The sequence below is a fragment of the Ambystoma mexicanum genome, chromosome 4q (genome assembly GCF_040938575.1).
Source record: "Ambystoma mexicanum isolate Mex_15411 chromosome 4q, UKY_AmexF1_1, whole genome shotgun sequence".
Lineage (NCBI taxonomy): Eukaryota > Metazoa > Chordata > Amphibia > Caudata > Ambystomatidae > Ambystoma > Ambystoma mexicanum.
Window position 1 is genome coordinate 788495948 of NC_090928.1, and position 12732 is coordinate 788508679.

At 40.3% G+C, this 12732-nt stretch overlaps 1 protein-coding gene across 1 annotated transcript in view; it reads left to right on the forward strand.

Annotated features, from left to right (window-relative positions):
• The window catches only part of PCSK2 (proprotein convertase subtilisin/kexin type 2), a 1398208-nt gene that overhangs the window by 938230 nt on the left and 447246 nt on the right, over positions 1-12732 (forward strand). Inside the window, exon 8 of the mRNA XM_069608350.1 lies at positions 6942-7117. Coding sequence (XP_069464451.1) covers positions 6942-7117 — 176 coding nt within the window. The remainder of the gene's footprint in view (positions 1-6941; positions 7118-12732) is intronic.

Below are 12732 nucleotides of genomic sequence, written 5' to 3' on the forward strand. Positions count from 1 at the left end.
TGTGGCTTGTATGAAGCTGCAGATCGTTTAACATGTACTGCTTTTATGGAAAATCTGAAAATATAGTATGGCTAAGTCTTGGGCCTGCTAAATCTAGAAAAAGAGTTCTCAAATCATATGAGGACATAGAAACAATAAGCAAAAATGATCCCAACAGTAAAGATATTTTGAAAAACAATTACTAGACACATTCTATCCAAACAGGAGCACAACTTTGGAAACCATGTGTCTATACCACATAGCCCAAAACTTCACATACAAAAATACTATGAAACCAGATGAAAGGAAAGGTAGCTACAGAATGACACATTGTGAAGGCAGCTTAGTGAAACTTACCAAACGAAGCTTAATTAGTCATATCAAATTGTCATTAAATATTCCTCAACATAAAGAACTATATTACATGTCCCTGCTACAACTTTTTTAACCATGGAGAAAAGAAGAAGAGTTACTAGATATCTATGACTCCTATGAAAACGCTTTCAAAGCAAATGAAAGTACTATAACAGATGTAAACTTTACACAGTACAAAACAATGTTGCAAAATGAACAGCAACACAAAGAAGAACTCCAGGCCTGACTAGATGAGGACACTCCCGACATTAGTCAACCTTCTGTAACAGGAAGCCAAGAAGCACTGGGACAGCCACTAATAGCAAATGAGGCAGAATTAGCTATGACAGAGCTAGAAAACACCATGTGTCAGTATGAACAAGCTACAAAAGACTTCACTGTACTGAAATCAAAAACAATGAGCAGCACAGCATTTTCCAAGAAGTAACAAAAGAAATTGAACATGGTTTACAGCATGAAAATAAAAACTGTACCTGCCAAAACTACAAACCTATACTGCTATACGTCAGTGGTCAAGCTGGTTCAGGCAAAACATTCTTAATGAAAATCATCAACAAGTTCCTTCAACAAATGACAAACAACACACTGTCAGCTGTTGTAACTGCCCCCACAGGTTAAGCTGCCTATAACATAGGCGGTGTCACTTTACACCGATTACTACTCCTTCCAGTAGAACACCGAAAAAAAATGTGATTATTACAAACTTTCTACAGAAGCTACAATGGAACTACGCAGAGTTTTTAGACAAATGAAAATGCTACAAATAGATTAGGTGAGCATGGTCTCCAACCAAATGTTTGCTTTGATTCACCTCAGATTACAAGAGGTTCTCAAAACAGACTACAAAGAGCTCTTTGAAGGAAAACAAATGACTGTTTTTGGAGATCTTCTTCAATTAACACCAGTGAATAGTGAACCTATATTTAAAACCTTAGGGCACAAACGCTGCCGTAAAACTCTTGGCAGAATAGGAAATGTCAATCTTTGGAAACATTTTCTATACATAGAATTAACATAAAACATGTGCCAGTCTGCAGACCTCACATAAGCCAACATTTTAAAAAGTATCAGAGTTGGTGTACTATCTCAAGAAGCACAAGCAATATTAAAAACCAGGCACATCCATGCACTCTATGGCCATAACTCATGTGCTAATGATGTCATGGAACAATTAGCACACAAAAATGTCAATTGTATGTCCTTGCTGCCAACTCTTGCAAGCTGTTCAAAATTCAATGAAACAATGTTGCAAAAAGAAATGCAACCAGTAATTGGAATTTGCTCCACAGACAAACTGGAAGTACATGGTATGACACTACTCATGTGTCAACAAGCCACAACAAGACAAACAGGCTGATTCTGCCTGCCAATCCTCATTTGTTAAACAGGGATTTGCGTGCAGAATGGCACACAAATCCCTGTTTTTCAGCACCAATAATTCCATGAATCAGCCCCTAAATATCTTAGTAAACTCTATCTCCAGCACAGCTGGTTTGGAGAAAATATTAAAATTATCTTTAAACTGTAGAGTAATGCTTAAACGTAACCTTGACATGGAGGAAGGACTAGTTAATGGAGCACTTGGTACAGTTGTTGGCTTTCAAACATACCCACGTGACAACAACATTTAGTTTGTCACTGTTCTCTTTGACAAACTATCAGAAGTTAAAAGGATAAGATGCTCAACATCCTGCTTCCTTCTTTTCAAAGACATGTATGTAAGCACAGAACAATTTTCTCTAACTCTAGCATACGCAGTCACCATTCACAAATCACAAGGTTTTACCCTAGATAAATCATTGATAGATATTGGGAGCACAGTCTTTAAAGAAGGCTTGAGCTATGTAGCACTGTCACGCTTATGTACACTTAACGGATTATTTCTAATCAACTTTGATGCAAGTAAAGTAAATGCTGAATTCCTTGCATTCTAGAATACAATAGACTACGTTCACTGTACACCCCCACAGCCAAAGAAGAATATACTGCTCAAAGTAACTCAAGTACTTCTTCAAAGAAGCAACACACACTCTGAACAAATGACTTGGACACAGATCTGTCAAATACATTCAAATTTTCAAATACAACTTGTGTAAATTGCTACGCAAATGTAGCAATAAATATTATATTCCAATTCCCACCAATTATTGACAACATTTACTTACACAATAAAGACCAATTGTGCTTTCAAATGTTAGTCCTTCATAGAAATGCAACCAACAATCCTGACAACACCTACAGTGTTCATGGAATAAGACAAGAATTGGACTACTGTACTGGAATGGTCAAATTCACTATAGACTCACAAGAAGATCCACAAGAATTTCTAATTTACTTACTACAAGTACTGGAAAACAAAAACATACCTATAAATGAAATCTTCCAAACATACATGCACTCTCTGCAGCTATGTGGCATAAGAACAAATCCCTAATGAACGCTTCCGGTCTGTATGCATACCTAACTGTGAATCCATTCAATTTCAGCAACTTGTGCAAAATGCAAACCATGGCAGATTATGTCCTACCTGCAATTCAGATAATTGCTCCACCTTACAAATACGGACACATAGTAATTACGTAATAGTAACGCTTTTACGTTACAATGCAGATGGTAATACCAAAAACAACTGCAAGCTGACTGGATTCACACATGGTCAAGTATCACTTGGTAAGAAAACCTTCACAACAATAGGTATAATCTACCACGCCGGAGCCACAACCAATGCAGGTCACTACAATGCATATATAAAAAAAAGAAATGTGGATGGTTTTTATGTAATGATACTACCATTACTCTAAAACTAAGAACACCAGCAAATCTTGTAAATGCGTATTTAACCAAAATGTAATAACTAACCTGTGCATAAACATTAACAAATAAAAATAAACAAATTGTTTATTTCTTGTTATATTTTAGTGGTATTGATTTATCTGTTTGGTTGTTGCAGAATCTTGTGGCAGTTAGATACCTGTTGGCGTATTCTGTCATCAATGGCATTTGTGATGTCATCTTTGATGACATGGGTGTTAGTCATAGCAGTGCACGGTGGTGGCATGAGTTATGGTTGCTTAGCTTACCAAAACTGATGAATTTTTGAGATTTTCGGTTTTACTTGTAACCATAACGTCCCTTTAACAACATTTTTCATTGAATATATATATATATATATATATATTGCTGAAAACACTTTGTTAAACAGACGTTATTGTTGCAAGGTAAAATGGAAAAAACAAAGACATTTGCCAGTTATGGTAAGCCATGCAACCTTAATTTACGCCACCACCCATGCAATGCTAAGACTATTCCTGGTGAGATGCATACTCTAACACGAGAGGTCAAATATCCGGAGACCAACAATTAAGTGGTTTATCATTAGACTGTCAGCTTTGTGACAGAAGCTGTGCTGGAAATTCAGAACTGAGGTTAAAGGTATGATTTGGTCGTGACAACAGGGAGAGAAGCAATGTAATGCAGTTGAGCATTTGAGATTGCCCTATGAGACTCATGATAAGTCGTGCAACAGAACAGATGCTTGGAGCACAGGAATCCAAATGGGGCAGATGAAAACAATTAGCTTTGTCCTGATGAAGGCTGTGAGAAAAAGAGCCACACATATTTGCTAATGAGACCAAAGCAAATCTGTGTCGACATTCTTTAAACATAGTATTGTGATATAGACACATTGTTCACTAAGTCGAGTTAGAAGGCATATATGAACAAGATAGCCTCTAGTACAGTAGAAAGGGTTTCAATGTTAGATGAGGAACCATGAGAAAAACATTTTAACAGGAAAGACATGTAATGTTTTTCACTTTGGTCCTGTGTGTATGTGAATATGCAAATAGTGTATTGTATATTGTCTCATACGATTTTGTTTATGAATGTTTCTTGAATATATGAATTGAATAGTTTGTAAAATAAAAAAGATTATTTTTTCACTTTGAAAAATTCAATGGTCTAAGGTCTTTTAAAAATCGCCCAAATCAGTTTGTTTTTGATACAATCTGGTCACTGGCCATTGCCACAGGCTATAGCTCAGTCACCAAAGGTGACAAAAGTGATTATTATGTGTACCTACATCATGGCACTTTTCAAAAAATGAAACAAAGACACATTTATGAAAACATGCTTGTGGGTCCTTGTGAATGCTCCTTGCACAAGTTTGCTACAAATCTGTCTGTGTTTTATTGTTTGAGAAGTGTGAAAATGTAGTTACAAAAAATAATGACAAAACTTAACCATTCAAACTATGCACAAGCATTCAAAGTTGGGTCTAGAATCTTTTGCAAACCGTTGTGCTGATTTCCCAAATGCCACCAAAGTTATAAGCCATCTAAATATGTTGGAACACGCCCTCTAATTTTCCTCCCTCTTTGCAAAATCCACCAAAAGTTCAAAAACTCTTCTTGCATACTGGTACGCAGATTTGTCAAACTGCACCAAATGTATATATAAGCCGTTCAAAAATTTTGAGACCCCCACCTAATTTTGCCCTCTTTTGTCAAAAAGGCACCAGTCTTTCCAAAAGCATCAGCAATTTGTTCTACAACTATATCGCAAAATTCCATGCAGTTTCATTGAATGGTTCCAAAGTTATAGGTCATCCAAGAACTGCTCTTCACCAACTCTGTAATGCAGAAATATGCATGGATGTCCTCAAACGTTTGTCAAGTTTGCATCTATCACAGCTCCCTGAACAACTGAAATGTTCATGGACATTGAACAAGAAAAAACACCTATTTTTTGGCTTTTTCTGGCCATATACCATCCCATCTTCATCACCCATCAGCTCCCCAGAGATTGTTTCATCAGTTTGACAAGTGTAATGCTGTGTGTTTTAATATGGTTTTACCACAATGTCCATGGTCTAGGGGCGCAGATCATGAATGAAGCATGGCATCCATTTCAAAATGTTTTGACGCATATCACGTTTTTAATTAGCCAAACAACGGGCATATACGATGTCTGCAAACATCACATGGCTCCCCAATTGGCCCAGAGGCATCTGCAGACACCAACTCAGGAAGTGAGTCCGTGGAACAAATGCAAATACTATATTATGGCATATTTTTTTAATGTCTGTGGCTCCCCCTTTCATCGCAAGAAACTTTGCAAAATAATTCAGAGGTGGCCATATACTTCTTTTGTAGAGTTTTTGGCAAATTCGTTGAATGCCACCAAAGTTATAAGATGCTGACTTGGGGGGCCCGATTCTCATGTAGGTGCTAAGTACCGAAAAGGACTTTAAAAGGCTTAACAACCTTTTCGGTACTTAAGGCCTATTCTGAAGGTGGCGCATTCTTCCGAAGTCGGAAGGAATGCGCCACTTTCGGAATACATGTGGAGGTTGCTAAAATGGGTTGGAAAGCAACCTAGCAACCGCCACATTCGTAAACTGGCTTTTTGGAAGCATATTCTTGTGGCACTCCTCCAGTTTAATATGTGCGCTAAACTAAGGCACATTTACGGTACCCTTTTGGTGCTGTTGAACTGGAGGAGTGCCACCAGTGTAAATGGAAGTCTCCATACACCCGTGTTGTATAAGGACACTTTCATGTACACCAAAGCAAGCTACTTCAATGTTGCTGCAACGTTGAAGCTGCTTGCTTTGGTGTACCTGAAAGTGTTCATATACAACACACGGGTGTATATGAACACTTTAATTTACACCAAAGCGAGCAGCTTCAACGTTGAAGCTGCTCGCTTTAAATGAAAGTGTTCATATACACCACACGGGTGTATATGAACACTTTCCTATACACCACAGTAAGCAGCTTCAACATCCTGCAATGTTGAAGCTGCTCACTTTGGTGTATCGGATCGGCAGCATTTTCGTTAAATAACGATTCCCTCGTTATTTAACGAAAAAATGCTGCCACGATTATGCAATCCGCCTTTTTCCATTAGAAATAGGCGGATTACAGTGAAAGCACTGTCGTGTTCAGAATAGCAGTGGTGCCTGGGTGTCACGAAATGGCGCAGTGAATCGTGCTATTTAGCACGTTCACTGCGCCGTGATGAGAATCGGGCCCTGGGTTGAAAAATGTAACCATAACTACAGGGTCCCTACCTGCACTTTTTAGTGCAGCACCGAGACCCGGCTAGGAAAATAATATTTTCTTTTTCTATCACAGGTTAGAGCAGGCTCATTAATCAAAAAGCAAGTATATGTTGGACGATGGCACCAAGTGTACTCCAAATATTCGCAGTCATCTAAACTTCATCCTGTGCACATTATAATTAATACAATTCACTCGGGTTCCCACAGACAATAGTTGGAATGTGCTTGCAGAAATCCTGAATAAAGCTTTGTACATAGAAGTTTTGAAACGATTCGAAGCACGTATAAAGAGTCATACATTCTCACTCGTGTATTTTCATTGTCATCCTATAAAAAGTGCATTTTCTATATGTTTACTCTGATAATTGTCGACCTATGTAGTGCATAATGCATCATTGTTTTATTTAGTTAAACCTGGTGTAGTGTGACTGTTAGGTTTGCACAATGTGGCTCTTTTATCAGTGGTCCAATATCCATCTTTCGAGCTCACTCTTTGTCATTTTTTTCCAATGAATGTGCGTAGGTATTCGTATGCTAGACCAGCCGTTCATGACAGACATCATTGAAGCTTCCTCCATCAGCCACATGCCTCAAATCATAGATATTTATAGTGCCAGTTGGGGGCCAACAGATGACGGCAAGACCGTGGATGGACCAAGGGAACTGACTTTGCAAGCTATGGCGGATGGGGTTAACAAGGTAATTGTGTGATTGTAATGTTTTATCGGTATTTGCGTCTTTACTGGAGACCCAAGTTCGTTCTGAATATTGCCATATAATGCTAAATGTCACAAACTCAAATTGAAGTGAGTCATATGGAGCACTGCATGAGGAGATACTTTTGGCAGCGGTGAAGACAATACCAAACAATGCATCCTCTACAGAAGGTGGGAGCAATACGAAATTGGGAAAGGGAATGTTTTCTTATGTACTTTTTTATCTATCACCTATGGAAAAAAGTGATGGCGGATTATCATGACATTTTGAGAGGAGCAGCCACCTGGTCCTGATAAATAACTTTTTAAAATGGTGAATTTTATGAAAATCCAACCAGTTTTTTTTTTTTTTAAAGCCAAAAATGCAGAGCATTTTCACATGTATATATATTGGCCATTAGATGTGTGGATCCTTTTTCTTAAATGTAAAAACTGCCATTTAATTGGTTAAAAAAATCAGTTAGCTGGGTGAGATATATCAGCTAATTACTTATTTGCATTTTTAAAGCGCTCACACAGACTGCGGGCATCGAGGCGCTGTTACAGGAATTCTTTGTTTTTTAGTTGCATAATTGTGTTGTTTTTTTGTCTTAGTTGCGTATTTATAACACTCTTAAACTACCCAGAGGTTTCTAAGCGCGGAACTGGGGCTCGTACCTGTGTTGTTTTGTGTCGTCTTGCTTCCAAGGCGAACATGTTGCTGCTGAGCTATCCTCCCGGGACAATTTATGTTGCCCTGGAAGTGTTTAAGAAAGAACCATACTAGATCTGCGGTTCCAACGTGTGACACGCATATTCATTGTGGTAATGCTGCGGTGGAAAACTGAAAATTAAAGGGCACGCAGCAGCTCTTTGGAGCACAATTTCAATACAGAGTGGTTGAGGACATTACTCGTAATGTGGGAATATGGCATTTTTCTGCACAAAAAAGGTGATTGTTGGCTGTGCGATTACCAAATCTGGTCTCAGTTATGCAGATAGTTGAGCAGGACATTGTCCCTGCAGTGGCCGGATCGGGGGTCCATGAGAACGTATACATCTAGACGTTTGCCCTGGTATTCTGAAAAATGGGACTTAGTCATTTAAGAAAAATGCAGAGGACTGGAGTGAACAGGTAAATGTATCAAATCTAATGGAGCCCTATCCTGGCTACCACATTGTGGAGTTCAATGCAACTTTTCAAGTGCATCAGCCATGTCAGTGCTACATGATATCAGATACCTCTCCTGGCTTGCTTCATATCGTGAAAAAAAGGCTATGTCACAAAGTTGCAAGTTTACTTTGTCCCAGTCCCCTCTTGCTCATCCCAATCCCTCTTCCTCATCCTAGTCTCTCTTCCTCATTGAAATCACTCTTCCGCAGCTGACTCCCCTTTCTCCCACAGTCCTTTTTCCTTATCCTAGTTCCTCTTCTGTTCTTCTTCCCTGATCCTCTTCCTCATCCTATTCACTCTATCGCATCCCGTCCCTTTTCCTTGCCACAGTCCCTCTTCCTTGACCTAGTCCCCCTTTCCTTGTCCCAATCCATCTTCTTTGTCCCTGACCATGTTCCTCATCCCTGTTCGTATTACTTGTACCAGCCCTCTTCCTCGTTCCTATTCGTCTTCTTCTCCCAACTCGCTATTCCATCGCAGGGCAGGCTGCGCAAATCTAACAACACACTATTATTCACGTTGCCCAAAATTTCACTAATGACACTTGCCATGTCCTTGGTGGTTTGTGCCAAAATATGGCGAGTATCCCTGTGTAAGAACACACTTTTTGTATTGCCGAAAATGGGAGTAATGACCATTTCAGAAAACATTTTTATGTGTATTTGCATTTGTATTCATTTGACAAGCAGGGATGTCATTTTTATTTAATCAGAAATGACTTACAATATCACATTTACAGATGAGAGGCATTCAGTGAAAGATTGCCTGTACAAGTGTATAACGATGCAAACAATTAGTATTCCAGTTTATGAGGGTATGAGCAAAGTGGGACATGGACCCAGGGACAAAACATAAAATTAGTAGCAAGTGGCTTGCAGAGATAATATTAACCTGAGGGTATGGGGGGGGGCAAGTGCGTCAAACTAACATCCACAAGTTGGGGCCTGCAAATGGAACTAACCAGTTCCTTCAGGGCAACAGCCCCGTATTACTATAAAACAACAACAAACAAACGGTTTGTTAAACATTAACAGTTCTTGAGATGCATCAAATACAGAAACAATTAATAGAAATACTATGTAGCGGTCATGAACAAAGTCTGCACTAAGCTTTCTAGTGGTATCAGGAGACAACATTTGGTCAACTCGCTGTTCAAACTTGAGACAATCAGAACATGCATGTTTACTAAATTACAAATGATCTTTGGCCATGTAGAAACTCATAAATGTAGTGAAACTTGTTTTGCCCAAATCATTACATTTTACTACTCAATGGATGCTTATGTGCTAAATACAATTTGAATGTATTGCTCTACTAAAACACCTTTTTTTTGACACAATAACCAATCCAGGTCTTGTAAGAGAATCCTGTTTTATTTTGGTTCACACCAACTGAAAAAAAACATTTTGATTTCAGTGCGGCAAGTCACATATGAATCTTTTTTCGTGCTATTTTTACTTACAATTACCAGGGTTATTGGTGTTTCAACCAGCAGCAGAGAAGTAGCAGGTTAAATGCTTCAATATATCCCCCCATTCCATTACTAAAATAACGAGGAGTACTGTACAAATATACATGCCTACATTATTACGTTATAACAAACATTCTCCACAAATTCCACTATGCGCTCCAAATTGTAGTTTTTCAAAAGTCGACACTTTTTCAAAGTAATCCAATATTTAATGGGTATTTAATTTTGTGATTAATCATCCGTTAGGAACATGATAATTCGTTTTCTTTCACATCAATTTGCTTATAGAAGTGGTACATCCTCTTATTTCTTAATTCCTCTTATTTCTTTATTACGTGCCTTGGAGGGAGTAGTGGGGTCAGATATGGAGAATGAGAAAGAGGGCAGAGGGAGTTAACACATTGATAAATAAGTAAAGTGAAACCTTTGCTTTGGACAGGTCCAAATTTGGGCTGGCTTTGGATGTGATGGGTGCCAAGATCCAAGGGAGCAGTGTCAATAGGGACAAAGAGTGGAAGCGAGAGCAGAGACAGGGTGGCCATCAGACAGCAAATCTGCGTATTACTGTATCAGAGGCCATGGACTTGCTCACGCTATCTGCAGTGTCCAATCCAGACTGAAGGGATTCCTGCAAGGCTTCCTTTCCATCTTTCGTGATGGCTAGGATTCCTTCCCTTTCTTACCCTTCTGGTATGTGCTCCACCACCATTGCAATGCACTCCCACAGAGTGTATGAAAATGTTGCCAAGGCACATGTGGAGAGGGTCAATTTTAATGCCATACTTCCCAGCTGAAAATACCTTGCATGCCCAACCATCTACACGCTTGTCGTCCCTATCCGGGTGGATGGAAGGGTACACCACCTTGTTAGAAGCTGTGGCTGCCTGGACCACCAGACTCTCGGGAGTAGGGTGTTTGGACAGATAGCCGGGGTCGCTACTGGAAGGGTGGTATTTTGAAGTGAGGGACTTATTCACAGGAGGAATTGAGTCCGGGGTCTCCCAATTTTTGCCCACCCTGTTCTGTAAGGCTACATGGAAGGGTAAAATCGGATCATCGGTGGGGCCATTGTCCATTATGTCAGTCAAGTCATCCTGGATGAACTGAGTTGGAGGTCTAGCCCATCCTAAATAATCCATCACCTTTTCATCAGTTGTCTGTATGCGGGACTGGTTCATCAGTTGTCTGTATGCGGGACTTGCATGTTCCCCTGATTCTGGTCTGCCAAAATGTGTCTCAGGTGATGTGTCAATTCCACTTACATTATGCAAGTTTTCCTCTAAATCCCTCATTCTGCTTTCCTCAGAAATGAGACATTCTGGGACATTATGGGTGCCATACTCTATGCCAAAAGGAACATCTTCCTCATCAGACCTTTCTTGTCCTTCAAAAATTGAAGTCAAGTATTTAAAATATTCCTTCCTTGCTAGAGGTTTATACATTTTTTCTGGAGGAGCTGGTACAGTGGAGGCTGAAGGTTTTGTAGTCTTTGCAGCTTTTTTTTGCTGCTATTTTGTCCGTTTCTGGGTGAACTGGAGCCTTTGAAACTTTTGGCACTGAAGGCTTCGTGGTCGATGTCAACAAAGACGTTGATGGCGTCGATGACGTCAACGAACTAGCAGTCATCGATAGACCAGGCTTCGAGGGCATTGAGACGTTTTGTAGTCTTTGCAGGTTTTTCTTTTGCTGCTATTCTGTCAGTTTCTGGCTGAACTGGAGCCTTTGATACTTTTGGCACTGAAGGCTTCGGGGTCTATGTCAACAAAGGCGTTGATGGCGTCGATGACGTCAACGAAATAGCAGTCATCGATGGAGCAGGCTTCGAGGGCGTCAAGACGCTCTTTGATGGCTCGTCCTTCGAGATGTGTCGGGTTCCAGATGGCGTTGATGACCTTGAGTGATCGACTCGACTCGAGCGATCTTTATCACTCGGGTTCCTGGAAGGTTGCCAGTCTTTCCTCCTTCGATCACCCGGGGTAGAGGGCCCACGAGTGTCGGAACGGTAACGCCTTTGGCCGGCTTCCGAGGAAGGCATGGACTAAGGCTTAGCCTTTTCAAAATCCTCCATCATTTTAACTCTAAATGCTTCCCATTCTTCGGAGGAAGAATGTTTTGTGGGGCATTTCATTTTCTTGGGGGATTCGTCCAAAGACGAGGTGGAAGGGGACAGGTGGCGTCTCTTTTTAGACTTTTTCATCAAAGACGAAGAGTGGTGTGAACCACTTTGGGACCTAGACCTATGTTTTTGCCTTTCGCATCAAGGAGAGTTCTCCTCATGGGATCTCGACTCGAAGCTTGAGGCTTTTCGGTCGGGTTTTCGACCTACCTGTAGTTTTCGGTTCCTCTCTCGCAAAGTCTTGCCCGTCATTGCCTGACACTTCGTACATGCCTCCATGTCGTGGTTTTCACTGAGGCGCCACAGACATTCTCGGTGCGGATCCATGATGACATTTTGGAACTGCAGGTTTTACATTTCTTGAACCCGGGTTAGTCGGGGTCGACGATGAGGACACCTCGAATATCTTCTTCACAATAACTGCATCACAGAACTATCTAGGCACGCGAGTTTCTGAAGCAACATGTACTGCGGAAAAACAGAACTGAGGCCAACGGGCGCCACGTGTGCTACTTGTATACCCGATGACATCACCCTCAACGGAGGCCTTCGAGGGACTTTGACTCGATGACATTGACGTACGGCGCCTTCTGCTGAGATAACATTTCCAAAGAAGCTAAAGCTGGACGAATATATATCTAAGATGAGGCATATGTTGGATGACACTATCCATTCGAAATATATTTATTTTGTATCTTCGTATCTGGTTTGGCATGTGATTTATTTCTGCTGATCCTAGTTTTGCCTCCATTCTCCTGTTAGTTTTGGAATGAAACTGGGTACGTCGTAGAGACTGTGGGTAGTGAAGTTGATTACTTTATTTAAAGGGAGGAAGGAGTATAAAGGAAGGCCAATGAG